This window comes from Gouania willdenowi, chromosome 11 (assembly GCF_900634775.1).
Source record: "Gouania willdenowi chromosome 11, fGouWil2.1, whole genome shotgun sequence".
NCBI classification, from domain to species: domain Eukaryota; kingdom Metazoa; phylum Chordata; class Actinopteri; order Blenniiformes; family Gobiesocidae; genus Gouania; species Gouania willdenowi.
This window is the reverse complement of record NC_041054.1, coordinates 8,456,725-8,482,482: the sequence shown is the minus strand read 5'-3', so window position 1 is coordinate 8,482,482 and position 25,758 is coordinate 8,456,725. Positions and strand designations below refer to the sequence as shown.

The window sequence follows — 25,758 nt, the reverse complement described above, 5'->3', positions numbered from 1 at the left end:
AATAAAAGTATGTTCGATTCGTGATGATATTGTATCGGATCAATATCGGTATTGGCCGATACGCAAGGCTGTAATATTGGTATTGTATCGGAAGTAAAAAAGTTGTATCAGGACAACTAATTAATGATTTATGCATGTAAATTATTAGTGACTGTATGAATTTTGACCTAATTATCAATATTTTCAGCGTAAATCGTGCTCCATATATCTTTTGCGATTGGCAAAATCTTCTATATTGGATGTGATGAAGGAATATATTATATGATATAATGTATACTGATATAAAACAATTTGATGGAATATAAAGTAGCACGGTGCTCTGAATTGGATCATTTTACAAATATAGATTTTGTGATTTGACACTAAAACACAAACAGTGGTTTATATTCAGGTTATATAAAATGAGCACTGTATAGCAAAAAGCCTAATTATGACTCATAGAGACAAACAGATAGAATGTCCTAATGCTACAGGACAGAATCAGCAGCAGCAGGTGCACCTGGGATTTTTTTTTGTGTAGACTTTTTATGATTTTCTCCTGGTACTTCCATTTCCACCATTAAAAACAACCCACCTAGGTAATTTATTATTTGCATTTGTGTGCATGTTTAAAATAATTTACTTGGAAATAGTAAATTGAGCTAATAAAATTTTTAAAAAAGCACCCCAAAAAAAAACATGATGTAAATGTATTTATTGATAACTACTGGAGAGTTCTAGTGTTGGAAGCATTCAGACTTAGGTGTCAGTGCAAAAATCCTTTATTCAAAGTTTTGTGGAAACACTGAAAGTAAAAAATGTTGAGCCTGGCTGTTTTTTCCCTTTAGCTTCATAAGGTGGAAGCAGAAAACCCCATGAAAGTATTACCTCATTTAATCTAAATCTAAAAATGTTAAGATAGTGACACCTGATCATTGGGCTTAAATAATGTCAAAGGAATAGATTTTAAAAATATATTAATGAGACCTTATTCTGAAATTAAATATTTAACAGGATAAAATATATATATTTATATATATATATATATATGATGCCTATATATACCTTTTTTCTATGCCCTTCGAGTATTACATCATAGAAGCTTAATCACCATAAAACCCTCCCACTGGGAAACTCAGGGATCATTTGATTTGGAAATCCATATAATGTGTTTGGCCAGCTGGTGCTCCTGTGCACACAGTATTGAGGATTTAATTTATTATCTAACTCAGGAATGCCACATCAAGAATTAATTATCCCTGACCAGCGTTTACAACTGGAGACTATTGAAACAGGGGTAGGAAAACAAAGTGAAGGAAAAACAAGGCTAAATATAGCTGCTTTGATATGGGGTGAAGATTTTAAAGTTGGGTATTCTAAAATAAACAGCAACTTTTGCAACATTTAGCAAAAAGCCACATTTAGAAAAAAAGTATGTGCATTTTTTAATGTTACTTTTGATCAGATTTACAGCAATATTTGTGAAATTTGTGATATTTATTTCTTATGAAAATATAATTTCAATGTTAAATATTAAATCTAATTGTTAAATATTCAATCTTAATTTTAAATGTTACATTTAAATATAAATGTTAAATCTAAATATAGATGCTAAATATTAAATCTTAATGTTACATTTAAATATAAATGTTAAATCTAAATCTAGATGCTAAATATCAAATCTAAATGTTAATTCTTAATTTAATCTTTATCTAAATGGTGAATTTGCATATTGGCTAAATATTTAGTTTCACCCGTGACATTTAGATTTAACATTTAGATTTACAATTAACATTTAGATTTAACAGTTAACATTTAGATTTAACATTTAGATTTAGATTTACAATTAACATTTAGATTTAACAGTTAACATTTAGATTTAACAGTTAACATTTAGATTTAACATTAAATTAAACATTTAGATTTATATTTAACATTTAGATTTAACATCGACATTATATTTTTATGGGGAAAGTAAATATAAATTTTCCAAATATTACTGTAAATCTGGTCAAAAGTAACATACAATATTTCACAAACATATTTTAGATGTGATTTGTTGCTAAATGTTGCAAAAAACTTGCCGTTTATTTTAGCATGCACAACTTTACAATCGGCGCCTCATACTTTGAATGTCTCCAAGAATCCAAGAACAACCCGTGTATAAATAATACAAAGACATGTTCACGTATTGAGAGTCAACTAACTAATGGAGACAAAGTAAAGGTTACAATAGTACAGGTATCATCTTGTTTAATTACCACAGGTAATTTCTTCTTTATCAGTTCAGTCAGTCAACAAATCTGATGCCAATGTCCAAGTCGAAGTGCATGTTTGGAGGGAAAAAGGTCACTGAGTAGAAGCATTGGACTGTTTGCGTGTAACCCGGCCCAGTCGGTCCACGGCTACGCTCTCAAACGCCCTCCTCATCAGAGGATGCTCCTCCAGAACTTCGTTAAAACTGTCCACGCTCAGCGAGTAAAGGCGACAGTAGGTGTCAGCTTTCACCGTGGCCGTGCGACGCCCCTGGGTCAGCAAGCAGATCTCTGAGACAAGAGGGAAGGAAGAGGTTATTATTAGTTTACTATTCCACTTTTTATTATCTTTCTTCACTGTGAAGCTTTGAGATCTTTGCACTGGTGATATTTGGAAACTTCTGACTTGATTGAATCATCTCTGTTGAGGTTTGTTTAGACTCTAGACTCTAATGCAGGGGTTTTCAACCTCAGGGTCAGGACCCCATTTGGCATCGCGAGACACTGGGAGGGAATCGCCAGATGCCTTCACGAAACTAAGGATTTTTTTTTACAATATGAGCCCATTTTTGCTTATTTTTACCATTTTTCTGCAACTAACTGTCTTGCCATATTTCAACCTATTTTCATCACTTTTTCTTGCCATATTTCTTCTCATTTTAATGCATTTTTGCTACATTACTCCCATTTCTGCCACTTCTCCGTCAAAATTCGATACCTTTTCTGCGCATGTTTTCCTTTCAAGACATTTTCGGCAATTAGAAAGACTATCCACCTCTTTTCCCACCTGTCGCATATGTTGACCCATTATTTCAACCTCTTTTCACCATATATCATGCTTATTTTTGCCAATTTAACCACATTTACGATTTGTCATGCCCATTATTTGCCAGTTGAAACTAATTTTTCCAATATTGACACTTTTAACCCTTTTTACCACTTTTTCCTTCCATTTTTGGCCACTCTAATTTGCAACTTTTAACCAATTTCTGTTGTTTTTAAAACCCCTTTTCCACCACTACTTTATTTCTGATTAAAACAAGGATTTACATCTTTAAGATGACTATATACTATACGTGGATATTATTCAGATAATTAAATAAATGTGGTTATCACAGATTCATAGAACAATGGATGGACCATCATTTTGCTGACTTTATGGGTAGACCCCAAAAATCTCTCCCCTTTATTCCCCTTATAGATGGCCCTGTCTCCACATGACTGTTCTTGAATGTTCATGTCTGTGTTCAACCACCTTCAGGTACAGTGGGGGCCCTCCCTGGTCTTTAGCAGCATTATTTGGGGGGTTATGGGCTGAAAAGTTTGAGAACCACTGCTCTAATTCTTGCAAATCTTATTTGAATTTTAATGAACTTTGTTATCAGCAGTCCAAGTAGAATAAAGCATATGTTACTATTCTTCTGTATCTATAATATGTGATGTGTTGCCATCATAAAAAACTTTAAAATCTTTTGGTTTACCCCCAAAATACGCTCCATCGTTGAGGTTGATTTCTTTACTTCCACGTGGGATAACAGTAACGGCTCCGTGCTGAATGAAGTACATCTTCCGACCCAGAGTTCCTTCTCGAATGATCAAGTCTCCAGGCTGGAAGACCTCGAAGCGCAGCTTGGTCAGGATCACAGTCACAAAGTGAGGGTCTGTGTTAGCGAACAGCGGCATGTTGGCCACCAACCCTCGACAGTTGTAGCTCACAATCTCCTGCACAATGGGAATTATATTTCACTGTGCATCATAGTGTAGAAACAGTCCATTTCCTTACTATGGTGGAGTCATCCACCAAAATATGCCAAAGCCAGAAAATTGTACTTTTAGATTGTGGGTTGTCGTCATTACTTTGGCTAATAGACTATAATAGTCCTTGTTATCTTTAATTAATCCCTGGAAATGAGAAAATTGTGTAGTGTCGAAGTGCAGTTTTCCCAGCATGCTTTGCGGTGTTGTGGTTTTTTATAATGGATTATTGTTTCTTTAAGGTTTTGTTATTCATTACAAATGATCTCCTCTTATTGTTTTGGTTTTATACTTGCATCTATCCTGCAGGTTATCATAAAGCCTATAGTTGTACCATTGCAGCAGATGTCAAAGATTCAGTAAAAATATTCTGAGTTAAATTAAAGACAACATTAAAGATATTACATTTTGCTAACTATAAATTTGTGCATGAATTTGGGTTGTATTTAAACTTAAATAACTGCTATTTGACCAAATTGTTTTAAAGAAACGCATAGCTGAAAATTTGAGTAGTTAAGTTAACTATGATATATTGTGTAGTATTTACCCCCAACAGATTGAGAGCAAATTGATACCTTGATTTATTTGAGATTCAACTTGTAGTTTTTTTTTTTGCAGTGTACTATCTAAATTTGTTTTATTATCTCTTGTGAATCTAAATTAAGCATTAATTAAAGTTTGTTGTTTTTTGAGAAATTGTACAAAACCTGTTACTTTATTCACAATTGGAAAATGTAAGGTTTGTTTTATTTATTTTTTCACCTCAAGAATCTAGATACATTATTTTAACTTCAATCTGATTTAAATAATAGGGGTCTGTTTTCCTCAAATTTAATTCACATGTTACTGATCTTGATCTGTTGAAGAAAACCAGACCGAGTGCATCAAAGCTCTCAAACATATTAAGACAGCATATTCTACCACTTTCTCTGACACGTGTGCCTGATCTCTAACAGTTGAGACAAATTGAAAATGAAAACTGCATCGCTTCTTCTAACCCTTGACGCACCTCTTTGAGCGGATCGCTCAGCTCTCCCAGGATGCTGTCCTCGTCGAACATTTTTCCTTGAAAGCGCTGCTCGTAATAGTCGTGGATTCTCTGTCTGACGTCGGCGGGTAGCTTGTGGAATGACATGTACTGCTCCACTTGCTTGTACTGAAAAGGTTCACGCGAAACACATGGTGATTAGGCTGTCGTGAGGATATGTTGATACTGTACAGGACTCGTGTCAGATGGCACAATTGGTCACATTTTCAACCATGTGTTAGCTGAATTATTCCTAAGCACAGCAATCACGCATTCATTCTATCTACTTTATCTACTTTGTAAGCTTTTTTTTTTTTTTTTTTTTATCATTTTAAGTGGATTATAAAGTAATTTGTAATGGGCATTAGCAATCAGTCATTCAAAACAAAGGTGATGTCATTTGTCTATCATCCACTCTGTATTATCTTGTGAAAATCCTCCAGGATGAGTCACGGTACCGCGCCGTTTAATCTAATAGATAATACACATATTCTCCAGTTATTTGGCGTGATTTCTATGAATACTTTAAAGAACACACAAGCTATAGCAAAGCTGTGATAGAAATAGAAATACATGACTGCGATATTAGATCTGAAAGCTATAATCACATTAGCATCCACGTGAGGGATTGCAGGTCAAAAGGTTTCAGAGAGGATCACCTTCTCTTGGTACTGGCGGTGCGACGCATCCAGGGACTGCACCAAGTTAGTTGCGTGGCCGAGGAACATGGCATAGCAGGTGGCACCAACCACCATGCTGATCATAGTGAGCCAGACGTCACTCAAGCCCTCTGGGGGGTGGGCACCATACCCTATACACAACATGTGACTCATGGCCATGAACAAGGCGTAAGAATACTGAATGTGCCACGTGTTGTTCTGTAAGGAGGACAAACAAAGAAAAAACAGTCAAAACATTTGATCACTTGTGCCCAGGCTAGACATGAAAGGTCTGATATATTTTAAAAGCTAAAGTAAGCTAGAGTGACCATAGGTCCGGATTTACCCAGACGTGTCCTCTTTTCACGTCTTGTCTGGGGATATTTTACAAATTATTGAAATTGACAGAGTTTCCCAGGGATCTCGACCAAAACTCTGCTAATATTTGCTCTGTCTAAGAAATTCCGCCAATATGGTGTCATTACAGTAATTTTACTCACACGTGACATAATTATTAAAGGTGCTGCTTTGTTTTGATTAAACTGTCACCCAGGAAAAGAAAGAGTAGAAGAAACCAAAGTCCAAAGGAATGAGAGAGAGGGAGATTAAAAGATTATTTATTGACGTTCACTGTTATTTACTGTTCTGTAAGCCTTGAGGTTTAGTTATTGTTTTAATTTTTAGGAGGCATTGTTTCTTTTTGTTTCAATGATTGAGAGAAGGCATACAGTATATGAGATTTTTGAAGGACAGGTGATTGACTGGAGTCGCCACTTTGTTATAAAGACAGAAATTATTTTGTTAACCTTATGAACAATAACAACCTATTTATTTATATTGTATTTTGCCATTACAAGGTAGATTCAAGAAAACGTAGAGTACTTTGAGTATGCTGACTTTGGCCCAAATGTCCTCTTTTTTGGAAATCAAAATATGGTCACCCTAAAGTTAACCCCTCAATGATTCTTCACAAAAGGCAAAGGACGTATACTTTACTCACCACCATGTTGTTTTTGGAAACCCAGCAGTCTGGGGGAAAGTCTTGTAGCATAGGCACCATGAAGGTCAAGCAGCCATCCCAGTGGCACAACAGCAGCATCATCCCGATCAAGTTGACTATACGCACCACAGCGCTTGCCAAGTCATACGTCATGTGAAAAATCTGACAAAAGAATAAGTTACATAAAGCTGGAACATATATGTTTGAACACCTTTCTATCTCCTCACTCATTTTCCTACCTCTTCCCACTGGTGGATGTATCTGATAAGGCGAGACAGCCGCAGAAGTCGCAACAGACTAAGGATCTTCGTGAAACGCACAATGCGGAGGGCACGAGCAGTGCGGTACACATCAGAGGACGCAAGTAGGTTCTCCAGGTCCACAATAAGAAAGATGTAGTCGACAGGGATGGACGAAACAAAGTCCACCAAAAACCAGGTGCGCAGGTATTGGATCCGAATCTCTTTGGGGTCAAGGATGATGTTGCTGTCCTCTCCCAAGATGCCCGTACGGAAGTTCAAAACCAGGTCAATGAGGAAGAGTGTGTCGGACAGAACATTGAAGGTGATCCAGGGCATGGTGTTCTGGTCTTCGAAGAAGGTGATTCCCCAGGGCAAAATGACCAAGTTGCTCATCATCAACAAGAGCATTACAATATCCCAATAAAACCTGGACAGGGCAGAAGAGACGGCAACTCATGTTAAACAATAGATTGAAACCTTCACATTATATCTGAATCATGTGCACAGCAAGTAAGTATCAGTGTCGCTGGAAACTATCTCAGACTATAGAGGGTGTAGGGTGTATGACACGGTTAACCTGGAAGAGACGTTTTTTCAATCACAGGGCAAACAACCAGATAATTCATTCTACAGTTCATTTACAGACTCAAATTAACCCAGCATACATGTTCTTGGACAAAGGTAGAAAACCAATGCATGCACCATCATGGTGGGTGTCTCATCTGGGTCACTTTTGGTTTCAGGTGTCTTATCTCATCCTGGCCCTCCTTGTTTCTCAGTGTGCCCCTGTCAGGCCGGCCTGATTATGTCACCTCTATTGCTGTAATCATGTGTATGTGTGTGTTAGCTGTCGATCATCTATTTTTCACTAGCCTACAGCTTGGTCTCTTGTTTCATCATTGGTTTTGCCTGCTTTGATTTTACTTTCCATAGATTGGCCTTAAAAATGTCTACTGGGATTGTGGTGTAATGTGTTATCCTGTGTTCATTTGGTGATACAAAATTTTCGTCTCTAATAGCGTTTTATTTTATATGCAGGTATAATTCTTCGAAGGACAAATACGATACTTTGCAACTGTTTCACGGCAGTTTGGAAAAATGCTTTGAACAAAGTCATGATACAAAATAATAATACATTTGCTGTACACTGTCTCAAAGTAGCAAAGAAAAGCTGATAAAATTGTGTTAAAGTTCCATTGCATAATGGTCCAGCTGCAGAAACGACTGGGTCAGCCATGGCTTTGATGTATAGATCTAGATGTAAGATATCTTAGATCAGGATTGTTTGTTACTTACAGTTCTTGTTTGAAAGCTTACATAATTTGAACAAGATAATGGGAGGTGGAGGTCTGCAGTCCAGGTGTCACTGTTTGCTTCCAATTGGTCTCATTTCCTCTATGGTCTCCAGTATCTACACCATGGCTACATGGTTTGGATTTCCTCACAGGCCATTTGCAAGCAGTGTCAATTACCGTACATAGTGTTTCACAGCCCCTCGTTGATTACAGAGACACAGAAACAGAATATGACCCAGAATACTTTTGATTACTGTCGCCCTGCAATGTGAAGCCTGTGAGAAAACCACACAAAAGTGTTTGATGTGCTCATTCATTATAACTCTATGGCTCCTCTGTCCTGCATGCCCACAGTCTGGTTGACATGACTGCTTGTCATCACTTCTTATATTGTAGGAGGTACAGTTGATCAGCGTGTGTACCCCTCGTCTCATTGAGCAGTATTGATTCAAACCTTTTTGGGAAGCTTTTACAGCAATGACTTTGGAAAGAAGCAGAGAGGGGCGTGATGGCTTTTTTGCAAATTCAACATTTCAGAATGTTTTACCCTAATTATTTATGGCATTTAATGATAACCCAGCTCCGGTGGCAAAATCACAATTTTGTTAGCTGCCAATTTTTGTCTGGCTCCATTCTGTTGTTAGTGTTACAACACCTGTAGCTGAACCCGGCTGGTTTAGTTACCGGAGCCACCATTTTGTTGGGGCACAGATTTTGTGTCTATGACTTGAACATTATTATTATTATTATTATACATCAATTTTATATAGCGCTTTTCTGGGTACTCAAAGTCGCTTTACAATGAAGGGAGCAGTGTATGGGGTCGGTGCCTTGCTCAAGGGCACCTCAGCAGTGCTTGAGAAGTGCCCTGGCACCTCTCCAGCTACCAGAACAACTTCTGTTCTTTTGGACCGTACTGGGACTTAAACCGGCGACCCTCCGGTTCCCAACCCATGTCCTACGGACTAAGCCACTGCCGCCCCAAATAAATGGCGACCACAATGTCTCACAAACGGGCCGGTTTTTCTCTCTCCTGAGAATGTAAAGCAGTGAATGTAAGTCTATGCAAAAGAGCGGAGAACAGCTGATAATGATAGTATCTTGATTAGGCTCGGTTTGCATTCACAATGCACCAAACTGACAGTAAATGCGTCAGTTACAGGAGCTGCTTTATTTGATGCGCTTTAACTCAGATTGTAAAGTGTTGATATGAGTTTCAGCAACAAAAAGGCAGGAAAGTGAAACGGCAAAGGTGAAGCAAGTCGGTGACTCCCTGAATCGTTTATCAGAGCTAAACAGCTGCGGACAAGAAAACGTTATTGAATTGTCAGAATTCAAACAAACAGGTGAAAACAGTTACAGTATCTGTTTCCCGTGTTGCCAAAGCTTAATGTGCAATATTAAGGCAATTTCAATTTACTTTTATTACATATGTAAAGGTAATATATATGGGCGACCGTGGCTCAGGTGGTAGAGGGTCGTCTTCTGATCGAGAGGTTGGGGGTTCGATCCCAGTACCTGACTATGTGTCGAAGTGTCCTTGGGCAAGACACTGAACCCTAAGTTGCTCCCAGTGGTCGACTAGCGCCTTGCATGACAGTCCTGTCCCACTGGTGTGTGAATGTGAGAGTGATTGGGTGAATGAGTTGATATGTAAAGCGCTTTGAGACTGCTTCAGTGTGGTTATAAAGCGCTGTATAAATCAAGTCCATTTACCATTTACCATTTAAATACACAAAATGTGTTCTTGCTGTATTTACCAACCATCATCATACTGTATCGAGCATTGCAGCAACTTTCGGAAATGCTATTTTGGCTTTAATCCCAAAATGGGTGGGCTGAGTAAAAACGTGCTCATACAGCATGAAGTTAGAGCATAAGGTCCAAGGAGAGCAGACCTTTGGTAATCCCCCCTCAGCTGTCTGTGTATTGTTACATAATAGAGCAAGATGGGAATTATAGGGATTCTTATAGGGCAATAATCCCCACACAGAGGTTTATCCCCTCTGTCTGGCATAGGCCTGGTGTTTGATAATGTTTTAAATTTCTTGCTATTATTAGGGAGTGTAAACCCAAAGAGCTCTGGCATCAGTGTTAAAATCTCACCAAGAACTAAAAAGTCAAATCCTCCAGATTCTAACTATAGAATAAACACTGCCTGTTGTTTGTCTGGGGATGCACTGGATCACCTGTGTAATCAGGGGTTTGGGGCTCTGCCCTCCGCCTGCTGAGGAGGTACCAATGGAGTCACAGAGGAGTGTTCTCATAATCCAGATGATTAATCCAGATCTTGTCCTATATACCGTATCACTAATCAAATCCCTTCATCGCCTTATCATGTGCTGTGAATCATCGTCTGCTGCGCTGTGGACTTTGTCCTTGGACAAACTTGGTGTGTGTTTTCAGCTGGAGGCTGACTGATGAAAGTCATGTTAGTGCGCACTTATTAGAAATAATAGAGGTTTTTTTATCTAACCAAAAAATAGGACCGGTATTTAAACAATTAGAAGTGTTGTGAGTTTGCTCCATGCTTTTATTAAAATGACTTTGCATGTTTTCCTTGTTTGTATGTATCTTTTTTGTGGGTACTTAAGTTTCTCTATAAAGCAACTACAATTTAATCATTTCAATCTGTTTCTATGGGTAAATGTGTGTGATTGACATGAACTGGAAAGGTGTCACTTGACTTATGCCTGTGACCTATTCACACTGCGTTTTTTTTTTCATTTATTTTTTTACGAGGCATTTGATTAGTCACCCCAGTGGAGCGTTAACCAACCTTTTCTGTCTCGTGTATACCCTCCGCGTACCCCTTCATCACTCCAATTTAGTACCTCTTGTTTACATGTTTACTTGTTGGCCTCCCCTGCAGCGTGGGCAGCAGCATCTTATACATGTCAACCTGTTCTTTTTACCTTGAACCTAATATGAATTGTCTTTAGCGATGCAACTATTATTAAAACCAAGTAATGAATTATTTCCTGGTGTGCATTCCTAGATATTGTATATCAGAAAACAACTAGGCTTCAGTTTTTTTAATTGTAAGCTTATTAATCGCCAACATGTTTGTAAAAATATTTGGCGGAAAATAATGCCACATTATTCTTTATTTCATTGATGTTGTGTATTGTCAGTGGGTGGAAAAGTGTCTGAAAGAAGCTTCTGAAATTATTAATTATGATGGAAATAAATTCATACTTAAGGACGCCAAGGTTTACACGTACCCCTGGTTGAGAACCACTGTCCTAAGTGATTTAAAGTCTTCCTTTTTACGACATTGTTAATCAAACTGATGAGAACAAACTATTTATTTTTTTCTTTGTTCTGTGATTAACACTATTTTGTAAAAGATAGATTACATTATAAATCTGTATGTAAATTACCCTAAATTGGGGTAAATAAATAATGCAGTCTATCTATCTATCTATCTATCTATCTATCTATCTATCTATCTATCTATCTATCTATCTATCTATCTATCTAATCTAATATCGTTTTTGGATATTTATACCACCCGGAGACAAAACATTGCAAAATAAAACTACTAATTTGAGTTTATCAATACTGGATATAATAGATTTGAGTTAAATTTGTACAATAAATTGTATTTAACAGACTTGGGCTTGTTTTAATGATTTATGTGTAAAATCTTGAGCGTAATACGGCTCATTTTCTACCTGAAGTCACTGTAGGGGTGGATGATCCACACTCCAAAGCTCTTGACCCTCTCCTGTTCAGCAGCTACACCTTTGTGGCTGCCAAACATGCGCAGGGAGAACTTGTTGATCCCAGGCTGCAGCATGGAGCCAAGCTGCTTCTGGAAGTAAGTAGATGCCTGGTCCTGAAGCTCTTCCTCAGCTTCTCCTCCTCCTCCAGCCTCTCTGTTGGTGTCCAACAGCCCATCTGGGTCTGCTGTGTAGTCTTCATTATGGGTGTTGACCAGGGAGAAGAGGGTGCTGGTCACATCGTTCCTTTTGTCGGTCTTTGGGGAGGGGGTGGTTGGAGTGCTGCTCCTCTGCAGGGAGCTGCTCCTCCACCTGGAGAAGCGAAGGCTGCTCCAGCTGCGGAATCGAGGGGCCTCGGTGGGGCCCTTCTGCTCATCCATGCTCCTGGTGGGGCTGGTCATCTTCACCAATGAAGAGCTTGATGTGTGTTTATCTTCTGAATGAGATGTTCACTCAAAGGTCACTTGTAGTTTGGTGAAACCCTATTTGTTTGACTGTTGCAAGCATTAAAAAATATTAATAAACCAACAAAAGATTTAAAATGTCATAACAGAAGGTCTAAAAAGTTTTCAAACTTGAAAGTCTGCATTCAAATGAAGTCCATGGGTCCATTCATTAAAAAAAAAAAAAAAAAAAAAAAAAAAAGGAACAACATTAATTATTTGAACCAGTGCGTCACTGGCACAGGAAAGCAGCCCCAGGCCACCTCCGTGTGCCTCCAGGCTGGGTGAGCAGTCAGACACGGGCTGACACTAACTGGGGGCTCGGCTCAGTGTCGCTCAGTAATCGGATTGTTTGTCTGACGGTTTCTCCTCTTCTTTCTCTCTCTCTCTCCTCCCCCTCCATCCCTTCATCAGCCGTGCAGCTGGTCCTGATGTCTGAGTCAGCACAAAGTGCTTTATACACAGTTTACAGATAATATGAAATAATTAACTCAATAAACAACTGCAATAAACCAAAGTAGTAATTTACTTTTGCAACTACAAATAGATGATAAAAAAATCACGGAAATGAATAAAGAAATAAAGGCTACAAATGTACACAGCTGAAGGTGAGAACAGTGTTGACGTGTATTAACAATTTAAATTAATTTCTTTATTTCAAACATGTATTAAAAACAAAAAGAGACAAAACAACAACAGAGAAAAAAAAGACTGAAAAAAAAAAAAAATTGTAAAAACAACTAGTTTTTTTTTTTACTTTAACTCTGAGCATATTCTTACACTCTGGGTATGACCTTCAAAAATAAAAAAAAAAAATGAAATAAACAATAAAATAACTACGACAGATATTTCCTGTAAAAAGTGCAGAAACAGAGACTGAATCATGTCTTCATGAAATCCTTTGAAAAAATCTGTGCAAGAACTTTGCATAACTATTTAATTTATTTATTATTTCAGTCAAACTATATACAGTCAACACAGCCCAGATTTCAAATATAGACATGTTCTTTCACAGCAATATCAGCATGTCTACAATTATTGGCAGTTGATATCACGACACCACTTTGTGAGATTTAAATATTGCGTTATCTTGTCGTACGATATATCGTCCCACCCTTATTATTATTATTATTATTATTATTATTATTATTATTATTATTATTATTATTATTATTCAGAGTGAGTCAGTACTGTTAATCACTCCCACAAAAGGGAGAAAGTTACCTGTTGGCTCAAATTCATAATTTATTTATTTTTTAAATAAGTATTTTAGATTGACAATACAAATAGAAACTCTGACTTTAAACAAAAGTTTGATAAAGCATGATAATCAATTTTCTGATACAGACTTATAGTTTAGTGGTGAGAGCGTGCTGGCCTGCAAATCATATTGTGGTCTCCCACACTGGATCACATTTCTCCTTTGTCTGTCAGTGCTCAGTGTCAGTACTATCTCTACTAGCTCTATGAGGGGCTTATGTGTCTGTCGTCTGTCCAACCGGAACAGACACACCTGAGAAGCCTTAGCTGCACTTACTGGGTCATCGCTTCAACCTGTGCTCTCTTTAGGCTACGGATATATTGTAGAAGTGACTCCATGAAGTAAACAGTGAATTTTTAATAAGCCTTCAACACGACCTCATCAATGATCTCCTCAATGCATTTTTTCATTCAAGAAGGGACAGTATTTAATATTAAATGTATTTTTCACTATATTTTTTTTTATCAAGTTAACCTACTGATCTCAAAATCTCAAAACATCTCAAAACATAGTGGCACATTTTACATTTACACATCATGCAACCTATAGACCTGTGGTTTCCAAACTTAAAAAATATGATAATGTAATGTCAAACAATGTATATCCTACAGTGAATTTTACCTATAATGTTGAGGAAAAATATATAATAATAATAACTTGAAAATTTGCATTCCCTGAAGAAAATACAAATGAGGATGCAGATGCTGGCCCATGTCGCACTGCATTAGCTTATCATTGGCATTAGCTAGTATTAGAATTAGCCTAGCAATAGCAATAACCTCGTAATAGTATTAACCTTGCATCATCATTAACATTAGCATAGCAGTAAACCTAGCATTAGCATAAGCCTAAAATTAATATTGACCTATTAGTATTAGCTTTAACCTAGCTTTATCATTAGCATAGAAATAGCATTAACCTAGCATTAGCATAAGCCTACCATTAATATTGACCTAGTATTATCTTTAACCTAGCATTATCATTAGCATGGCAATAGCATTAGCATTAGCCTACCATTAATATTGACCTAGTATTAGCTTTAACCTAGCATTATCATTAACATAGCATTAACCTAGCATTACCATTAGTTAGCAATAACAATAACCTAGCATTAGCCTAACATTAGCATTAGCCTAGCATTAGCATTAACCTAGCATTAACATTAACTGCTCTATTTGTATTCTATAGTTTCAAATGTCAGTGTTTAACATTTTTATTCACGTACCAACTATGGCAATTTGCGTACCCCTGGGGGAACCCGTACCCCACTTTGGGAACCTAGGCTATAGACTAAATAACTTGTCCAAATGATCAGATTTTGATAGAAGTGTATATACATTCTGATTTTTTCTGAATAGTTCCCTAATTAAAACTAAATAGCATACTGAAAGCTATTTATCATAAATTAGCCGTCATGATAAAGCAATAAATAAAACACAACTATCTACAGATGTAAAAGCAAACACCTGCCCCCCCCCCCCCCCTTATATTTCCCTCATTTAAAAAAAAAAAAGTCTTACATTTATTAATTTTTGCAGCAAAAAAGCAGTTTTCAGCACGTTTGATGGAAAAGTGTCGTCCCGCGCATCGTCAAATCTAGATGACACTCTAATGTAAATAACTTTTAAATAAAGTTAGTTAAATATGTCTTCATTTGAATAGAAAACAGGTTGGTAAGCAGACCAAGAAAAATACACAATTATGGTCAGAATATGATAAACTCATCAGCATTTTTATGTGTGAATTAATTTTAGCCTGTAACTGTTTTTGAAGAAGATAATTTATGTATGTATTTCTTTAGTCCTGGTAAGTAAAAGATTTAAAAAGGTCCCAGTTGTGCAATATACGAATATGGAAATAAGGAAAACATAATGCGTTGAAATGAATATGGCGCCATCTACTGGCCAACATTCAATATGTCATTTACACAGACAGCAAAGGTTACACTCTATGATCCAAATTCAGCTAAAAGAAGTAATAGACTTCACGGCTTTGAATCAGAACATTAGAATCCAGGCTTTTATTGTCATTGTCGAACATATATAACGAAATGAAGTGATTAAGATTATAAGAAAACAGTACAACGTGTCCTTTCCTCTCCCTCCTAAAGACAAATAGAATGGCTCTAAATTTAACTTTGAGTTTAATGTTTGTAGTAATTTTATAACATAAAGCTGGAGGAGTTTGATCAGTTGTTTGTAAATTGTAAGTTTGTAAATAAGTTTTTGTTGGACATTCAGTCAGAAGGTATATATATATATATATATATATATATATATATAAACAACTTCAGTAGATCTTCAAGTTGCTGAAAATGATTTATTTTTCATAAAAACCTAAGATAATGGTTTCATGTTCAACAACCTTTGACTTAGCGGACATTGTTTTATTCACAAAGATGAGTCCTTTATTTTGACTGGTCAAAAATGATGTCACACTTTTATGTCACACACCAAGCCTTTGCTTTCATTCATAATTCAAGATTTCCCAATGAATTTTAACATTATCCTGTGTTACACGTGTTACAACAATGTACATTTTGTTTATTTCAGCTTTTTTTTTTTTTCTTTTATTGCATCTGTTCATGGCTGCATAATGCTTGCTATTAGTGGACTTTGTTGTACACAAAGACAAGCCCATGACATCTGTAAACATGTGTTTTCTGTAATTATAAATAAATAAACAAAACAGTAATGCTATATTAGGTGTGTTGTACAGTGTTGGGTAAGTTATTCTAAACTTGTAATATATTCAGATTACTAGTTACTGGGATAAAAATGTATAATTTATTATTATTAATAAATGTAACTGATTTCCACTGCTTTGAGTTACTTTTGACCCAGAACACTAATTATATCACACTGATAGTGTTCCAATAACATTGGTCTAAGTTTTGTTTCAAATACTTCTGCTGTTTCAGGAGCAAAAAGCTTTTATTTCTTCCACATAAGTTATTTTTAACTATTATGATCTTTTTTTTTTCCTCAAATAATTGCAAACAGTGAGAAAACAAAGCAAATATGCACTTAAATTAAATATGCATGTGACTTGGGTTACTTTAATTGTAACTAGTAATATTTCACTTTTGTACTGAGTTACTTCAAAAAGGAATATATTACAAAAATAAATAGTTACTCCCAACACTGGTGTTTCACAACAAGGTTTCCCTGAGTAGATGTTTTTTTAAATCTAAAAGAACCAAATTAGTGCTTTTAGTGGAATTGTTACATCACAGATTTGTATAGATTATCACTGCTCGTTGTATTTCTATTAAGTTGTAACTATAGAGATGCTTTGTGTGTGACGTGTGAGCGTGTGTCTGTGTGATATCAAAGCACGACAAGGCTACACTCATTAAAAACAGCTTTTTTGGGGCTCTGAGTCTTGTTGTTTAGTTGCATTAATTGCACTTAATAATTCCTTGATGCTGCAACAACATTGTTGACATATTTTCTGTCTGAATTCTTGCATTTTATGGACGGAGGAAGACAAAAGAGGAGAAACTGTAAACAGGTGTTTGTAACCAATTTCACTTCACAAAGGTTGTCCTCGGCAACCACTTTCAGTGTGTTGGTTTTAAATACTTTGAGGTCCAGATCATGTTCTGCTTTCTTCTACAGCACCATTTTTGGACTTGTTGAGTTCTTTAGCTTATGTCTGATGCTCTTTGACCTCGTTTTTTCATACCTTTGATTTGAATCTTGTGCTCCTCCATATTGTTATTGTGGGTAAAACAACCTCCAGCAGCCACAAGGTTGACCTTATCAAAGAAAGAAATGAGCAGGATCCTGCCCAGCTGTATTAATGTGGTAACCAACCACACAGATGGAAATCAGTGGAAATCATGCTGATAGTTTAAGAGAGGGCTGACAACAAAAATGATGCTTCCTATAATGCCGAATTTCTCACTGTATTATTTGTCTTTCCTGCTCCTCTGTTGGGTAAGGTCAGCATGTGATGTGAAATGAATCTCTCAGCTACTCCATACAAAGAGAACCTCGTAGGAAATCTGTCAAATAGAGTCTGATGATATTTGCAAAGTCAATTTCCTGAGAGAAATAAAACACACATGCCCAGACATCAAAACATAGATAAAAGGCAACTATGTGCTCAAGGGATTTAACCTCTGGCCTGTCCATTGAATGAAATGAGGATTGTCCAGTTTTGCCTGTTTTTAACATCTTTTAAAGGTTGCACTAAGTAGGAACCACATTGCCGTCACATTGGGAAAGCTGCTGGACTCACAGGTTTTTCTGGAAAAGGCTGATGAAAATACCAAAGCAATCTGTCATAAGAGTCCTGATTGGTAAAATCTATTGTGTTTGACCTCTTTTGAAGGATCACAGGTCAAATCAGAGGATCTGTGTCGCTGCCCATGTTTGGAATCCATTGTTACGTGTCCTCCAACATGATTTCCTGATATTCCTGCAATTGGAAGGAATTTCGAACTGATGTTTTTAAATTTGAAGTTATTTAACCCCTAACTCAACTCAACTCAATTCAACTTTATTTATATAGCGCAAATTACAACAAAGTCATCTCAGTGCCATCCATCCATCCATTTTCATACCCGCTTATTCCTGTTTAACAGGGTCGCGGGGGTCTGCCGGTGCCAATCTCCGGCTCTCATAGGGCACTGGGCGGGGGTACACCCTGGACAGGGCGCCAGTCCATCACAGGGCAACACAGACACAGACAACCATTCACTCCTATGGGCAATTTAGAGACTCCAATCAACCTTACAGTCATGTTTTTGGATTGTGGGAGGAAGCCGCAGGACCCGGAGGAAACCCACGCAGCACGGGGAGAACATGCAAACTCCACACAGAAAGGACCCAAGTCCACCCCAGGGCTTGAACCCAGGACCTTCTTGCTGTGGGGCGGACGTGCTAACCACTAAGCCCCCGTGCGCTCATCTCAGTGCGCTTAACAAAATATAAAGTCCATAGTAAGAAAAAGAACACAACAAGATCCACTTGAACAAGCATTTAGTGACAGTGGGAAGAATATATAGATATAGACAGATTTGAGTTTCTGCTTGGAAATCAAAGTGTTATATAACCAACAATAATAGGCTACTACTTTTTGTGTGAAATTCCTTGACCTAGCCTTGCACTCAGAGTTTAGCAATTGTAAATGTCTTTATTTTTTATTTTATTCACTTCACTCTTTGGAGGTCATGCTGTTTTGACTGACCGTGTTTCACAAAACAAAAAAGAACCAGCAACAACAATCGGCAAAGTTGTGGCGTCCTTGCGAAGGACCTTGAACGCCTGCTTCTCACAGCTCCTCAAGGATGCATGGCTCAGCTGCAGAGAAAGAGGAAGTGAACATATTCCTGCTTATTCATGGGGCTGCTACTTTCTGATTCTGGGTGCTACTACCTGTGGAACAGATAAAACCCAAATAAAGAAATAGGTTTGGGAAGGCTAAAAATGTCTTAATTGCTGTAAGCAAAGAATATTAAGTTCCACTTCTAGCCTTTCACATTAAGAGCCTTAAAAAGAGGTCAAGCCAGTGGTTCCCAACCTTTTTTGGATCATCACCCCATTTCCATATTAAGAGTTTTTGGCGACCCTAAAAACATCTTTTTTCTCTAGAATTAGTTGTGGATCAGGTTTGTTATACTGTATTACAAATAAAGAGTCGCTGGATTAGTGACAAGCTGTATTTGATTATTATTATTAACTAGATTTATATGTATTAATAGATTACAGTTGTTTCAGATTGTGTGTCATTTTAATTTTTTTTATTATTTTAATCTGTAATTTTTATTTATTTTCTAATAAATTACTAGACATTTCAGGCGAAGCCATTTAAACTCCAGGTGACCCCACATGGAGTCCCGACCCCAAGGTTGAAAAGCAGTGGGTTTCGCACTTTCAATCAACAGAAAACTTTTTTCTGGCTTTTGTTTACTTTTGTGTCCATCTAGAATAGCTTTATTATGCCCCAAAATAAGAACTATCATAATCACTATCTTTCAGTATTATACTCGCTAACGGCTACGTCAGCAATCACACTGGAAGTATGACTTATATTCATATCTATAGAAATACCTCCAGGAATAAGGTAACAATGTTTTTTTCTTTTTGTAAGAGCACAACCAAAAATGGAAAAACACCAATTGAGTGACCAATGCTGGGCTTCAGGGAGTGAAAATCCACAAACTGGACCCACAATGCATCATTGCCCACTATTGTGGGCTCTATTTGGAGATATCAACATGAAACAACGCTGTCAGCATTTCTGAGAAGTTAAACTCCCACTTTTGATGACACAACCGGTAAGCACTTGGTTAGTGAAAGCTGGGATGAAAGAGTTACGGAAAATAACTTTTAGGTTTCGGGAATTAATTTAAAATGTTGCAATAAAGACGTCAGTCAGCCCACAAGGATAAGGTTGGCCAGCTCGCACCAGTCAGTCAAAAACAACCCGACAACGTCATAGATTTACACCTCATTTCATCCACATGCTGAATAAACACAATATCCCATTCTAATAAAACACACCAGTGTTATTTTTAACAGAAATTTTTTGATTTAGTTTTAGTCATAGTTTTTTGACTAAAATGCAACTTATGTTTATTAAGTATTTACTTGTATTTAGTCATCAGTTTTAATTTTTGTTGACTAAATCATTACAGATAGTGTATATAGTCGACTAAAATGCAAAATATAAGAGTTTATGCTCTTTTTTTTTTTTTTTAAGATTAAATTACCATTTATTAACTTAATAAGTACATCAGATTTGATGTGATCAATGCATAAGACCACACGATCACATGAGTTCTGTTTGGATTTTGTCCCATGTGACAAAATTATAGTTTAGTTTTTATTAGCGGACAAAAATATAAACACATTTTTTTTGTTTTTGTTTTTTGTTAACAGTATTTTTTTAATTACTCATAGTCTAGTTATTGTCTTGCAAAATGTAAAATACAGCAAATAAAGATCTGACTCTGAATACTGCTAGGATTATTTTAAACTGTGTGTAGCAGTTACAACTAAAGGGAGTCGACTTCACAACGTGTCTTTAAAAAGAGTCAAAAGTCTTTATTTTGGTGTGTTTTTTTTTTTTTAATAGACAGTTACTAAATGCATCAATGCACCATGAAAACCACTGTTTGTTATAAACCCATTAACCGCTACATGCAAGCATTGACACTTTACCTGCAATACAAAGTTGTGTCTTCGTATTAAAGTATATTTTCTCTGAACTGATTCGGGCAGATTTGTCATTTCTCAGACAGGTTACACAGGCTGAAAACTAAGGCCACATATTCAGGAATTCACCCTGTAGGACAGGGGCATCAAACTCATTTTGGTTCAGGGGCCAAATACGAGGCAGCTTGATCTGAAGTGGGCCACAGATTTTATGCGAGAAAACAAGTAATTTCAACATTTTTGTGCCCTAGTTTGCACTGATACATTCATTAAATACTAAATATGTAAGAAACCGACAATATCCACGCTTTAATTGACATATATCTGTCCCAACGGGGTCTTCACCTTAAATTTACAAGATTTTGTGACCAATTTCTATTTAATTAAGGGAATTCTTATGTCATCATTTGAGGAAAGATTTTGTCAGAATTTAGAGGGTTTTTTTCAAACAGTTTAACATTAAAAATGACTGTCATCATGCAATATAAACACCGGGAAAACTGTGAGCCCCTGTTGAGGTTAATTTACACAATGATTTATGTTTTTCATTTTTACTTTTTCCTATGGGCCGAATTGTATGCTCCAAAAGGTTCGGATTTGGCCCCTGGGCCATGAGTTTGACACACGTGCTGTAGGATGTGCATAAATGTATGATTTGGACTAAATTCTAGCATCAATTAAAGTAATTCCACATCAGAAGTGTTAATGCACTATAAACACCTGTCACTACAAACCAGATACCACGTTCTACAGCAATAATGGAATTTTTTGTGCTGGCGGCCTCCACCTGATGATGAATCTCAGCAGAATATTTGTTCAACTTTCAACTTTTAAGAATATTTCAGGCTGCATTCAGTCTTTTTGTGAGAAATAACACAATAAAACTTGTTCCGGAAGATATTATTAAATCAAATCGTCTAGTTTTATTGTCTTGAAACTGAACAAGGAGATAATAACTTTAAATAGTGATCTGTCCATTTTTTTGCCAAGTGTAAGAATCCATAACACCATCTGTGAGGGTATTTTTTGTTATAAAGCTAAGCTTGTGTTACCCTCGACCTGTTTTTCAACCTTGAAAACATCGGCAGGCATTGAAATCATTTTGTTGTTATCTCCTTAACCACCAACACGATATTACCTCACACACACACACACACACACACCCAACCCATCTCCTCCCTAATCCCCCTGACTTCCAAGCATCCCACTCCCACGCCGGGCCCTCCCCTCACTGATATAAGCAGCTGCTGCATCCAATCCTGACACTTGTTCTTTGAGAGAAACTTGTCTCTTCTGAGCTCATCTCAAACCACATCATCACTGCAGCCATGATTTTCATTGGGTTCTGGATAACCGTGTTGATGGCTTTCCATTGCACTGCTATTGCAGGTAAGGCTTATGATGCTTTAGATTTGTTCTACAGTATGTTTCCCTCTTGGTTTTTCTTTAAACTGTCTGTTGTTGTTGTTGTTGTTTCCACAGAGGCCGGGCCATACACTCTCAATGAGCCAGACATGCCCTTCCCACCTGCCCTCCCCACTGCTCAGAACCTCCAAGCCATCTGTCACAGTGGTGGGGGACGTCCCAGGTACCCCGACAGCTTCTTCCCCTCTTCTGGATCCAGTCACTTCCGCCGCATTGGGGCTGCCGTCAACCGACTTGAGTCATGGTTCACCTTGTGCTGCAGTGGAACCGTAGCACAGACCAATGACCAGATCCTCTGCTGTGCCACACAAGCCGTGAGTCCCTTTTCAAAAAAAAATAAATAAAAATTTAACATGCAATAAATGCAACCACGAGTTTTAAAAACACATACGAAGAAATTATCTTCAATTGTTTTTGCAGGGTTTTGTTCCTTTAGCCTGAATTTAATTACAAAATAAGCAAAATAATAAATTCCTATATGATTTAATGCATTTTTTCTGAAAAAAACAACCAAATAAACACAAAAAAAAAATTTTAGTCTGTTTTCTAGAAAAATCCAACATATATTTGCTTAATATTCTAAATTTAAGCTAAAATACATCTACAAGTTAGAAAATAATTAAATAATGAAACCAAACATGATTTTAAATGTTTTATGGGTTTAAAAAAACAGAGATAACCATTCATCTGTTTATCTATACCTGATACTTCCTGCACTCAGACAAGATTAAAAGATATATTTTATATTGATAAATTTTGTCCTTTTTTTTTTTTTTTACAAAGTTTTGTGCAACTATACTGTAAATATATTTTCTGAGTAAAATTGACATTTTGAAATGATAGTTTAAAATAATTTTTCTACCTTTTTGTCAAACCTATTTGTACAGAATTTTGTAATCGAATTTTATTTTTACTATTGTGACATTGTCGCAGTATTTGTTGTCAAAACAAATGTGAATTTTAGAATTTTAAATTCCAAAAATCTTTATTCATCAGTTAATCATTTTCAAAATGAAATTTTAAAAAAAATGCTCTGTTTAAAACATTTTAATGAATTTTCTGGTTTTATTTTAAACTTGAATGCTTTCAATCAGTATAAGGCTATAAAATATTTAACGTTTGCCTATACTTGCTCTTATATTTTGTGGGATTTTATTACATATTTTTTCATTCCTGGTGCATTGTTGTGAAGTAACAAGTGTTTTTTGTTCGTTTGTTTTTTCTCACAGTGGAAACAAGCCCTGTCTCTGTTCTGCAAAGCTGAATATTCCACCATGACTCTGGTGTATGAATGCTGCGAGTACAAAGATGAAGCCAAGTGGACGTGTTTTGATGACGGTCCTGCAAACCCTCTCTACAACCCAACACCTGGCTACGCGGCCCCCAACGTCTCTACGGAGTCTGGCTTATTCAGCTTTGACTCCAGTGCCTGTTGAATATGAAAGTGTAATATTACATAACCCCTAAGAAGGAATGCAGGCACATGCAAACCAAGGTGCATTTCCTTGTCTCATGTAGAAGACAGGACACACTGGTTTTGCTTTATCTAGCTAAAGGACAATCAAACTGTAAATGTTGTATTTTTTTTTTTTTTTTTTGCTAAATAAAGACACTTTAAAAAAAAGGTTTGTCACTGATCTATGAAACAATCAAAAACCAAAAAAAAGTGTTAACATGGTACAAATATATCCATGGTCTAGACTTGTTTACATCTCACTACACTACTGCATGCTTGGGTTGGGATCTGGGGATTTTTGAGAGAATTCAATTCCTGAAAGCGTTCTTTGTGTTTCTGTAACGTTCTGAAAAAGTGAAAGAGGCCACTGTCATCATCAAATCATTTTCCATGCAACACTTAGGTACGTACGTATGAGACGATGAGTAACATTTACTTAAGAGCATTGTATTTTCCCCTCTGCATCCACTAACTTACCTTTTATGCAGAATATCCTGTGCTTTCAGCAACCAACCACCTATAGCTTCCCACCAAATTTAACCACCACTTATTCTCACATGGTCATTGTTGAGGCTTTCTGTTATGAATGACAGTATCTGTGACAGATACTGCCAGTAAAAACTGGAAAAATAACAGTATGAGCTGCAGTTTTTAACAAAATAGTTTTACTCACTTTGTTTATTTGTGCTTGCCTATATTTTCACACATCGACTTTGAAAACACATTTTGTTTTAAAATGTTTGCCAATTTTTTATAATGTATTTAACCATTAAATGACGCTATTCATTTTTCAGGAAATTCTTAACTACATTTATACAAATTCGAAGCTCATTTTTATAAGTTTTCTTATTGCTCAGTTGTAATAAATGTAAAAAGTTAAATTAATTGGCTGCATGATCAACACTGAGAGGAGAGAGGAGCTGTTCTTACACATATATTGTTACGTGTTTGGTAGTGTGATGTAACATATTTCAGTAAAAACATTAGGGGAAGGAAATACTTTGCGAAAGAGTTGACTTGATTGTGGGTTTTATTTCAAAGAACAAAAGGATAATTATAATTTTTATGTTTAATACCTTATAAGATTATAAAAAAAATCTTATTGTTATTCACCACATTTCTCAACACTTGTCAGAGGCAGCATTGGGGACAGAAATATTAATTCAAACTAAACAAAATATAGATTTTGAAAATGTTTGCAGTGATTTAGAATTATTTTTTGTCTTCTCTTTTCCAGCTAACAGACCAAAAGCTTTTTATAATTATTCATTGGTGTTTATAAGATTGTTTTATCGCCTTTTATCATGGGGCAATGGATATATATATATATATAATATTATTATTATTTTTTTTTTTTTTTTTTTTCTTAAATACATTTTTTTTCAGAAAAGCAAATCCCAAACTTTTTTTTTTTTTTTTTTTTTTCGCGACCTCATTTAAAACTAGTTCACCTTCAAAAACAATCAAAAGCTTGTAAGTTCTTCATGGAAATGCTGTTTTTTGTTTTTAAAATAAAAATTTTGAAAATCCTAGAATCCTAGATGTTTTTTGTTAATTTGGAAAATACTAATTCCAGCAAGTTCATTTTGTCCTCTTTTTTTGGAAATAAATGCCAATGTTTCATTTATTCACACAAAGGTTCTTTGAGGATTTTTTTATTTTTTTATTTTTTTTATCTCCTGACATGTTTCAACTGTCAACTGCCAGTCTTCCTCAGAGGTGATTGCTTTAATGTATCCCCATGAGTTATCTCATACTGAAAAGCACCAACGCATCTTCTCTCAACCTGAGAGTATTTGGAAAATATACTAACGTCAGAAAAAAGGTGACGTAATGATAGGGTATCTCCATTTTCATGCAAAATATGAACTAATTGAAAAAGAAAACAAGTAAAACAAAGTAAACAAACCCGCGATGGAACATGCATTTGTATTATATTTATTCGTCTGAAAATTGTATGATTTAAAGTTTTGTCTGTAAATAACAATTGATTAATACATTTATTTATTTATTATGAGTTTTACTGTGACGGAGTGTTTTATTGTGAAATCCAACTGCGGTTTCCTGTGG

General features: G+C 36.2%; 2 protein-coding genes across 2 annotated transcripts; one reads left to right on the top strand and one right to left on the bottom strand.

Annotated features, from left to right (window-relative positions):
• Positions 1–2,328: 2,328 nt before the first annotated feature.
• Positions 2,329–12,338, bottom strand: hcn3 (hyperpolarization activated cyclic nucleotide-gated potassium channel 3). The gene is made up of 7 exons (XM_028461909.1): positions 11,890–12,338; positions 6,915–7,344; positions 6,676–6,837; positions 5,676–5,894; positions 4,999–5,145; positions 3,716–3,956; positions 2,329–2,525 (listed from the first exon to the last, which is right to left on the bottom strand). Exons 1-7 carry the CDS (start codon positions 12,336–12,338, stop codon positions 2,329–2,331), a joined length of 1,845 nt encoding a protein of 614 aa, XP_028317710.1.
• Positions 12,339–22,061: 9,723 nt separating this feature from the next.
• Positions 22,062–23,785, top strand: ecm1a (extracellular matrix protein 1a). The gene is made up of 3 exons (XM_028461326.1): positions 22,062–22,196; positions 22,290–22,546; positions 23,462–23,785. Exons 1-3 carry the CDS (start codon positions 22,136–22,138, stop codon positions 23,666–23,668), a joined length of 525 nt encoding a protein of 174 aa, XP_028317127.1. The 5' UTR covers positions 22,062–22,135; the 3' UTR covers positions 23,669–23,785.
• The last annotated feature ends 1,973 nt before the right edge of the window (positions 23,786–25,758 follow it).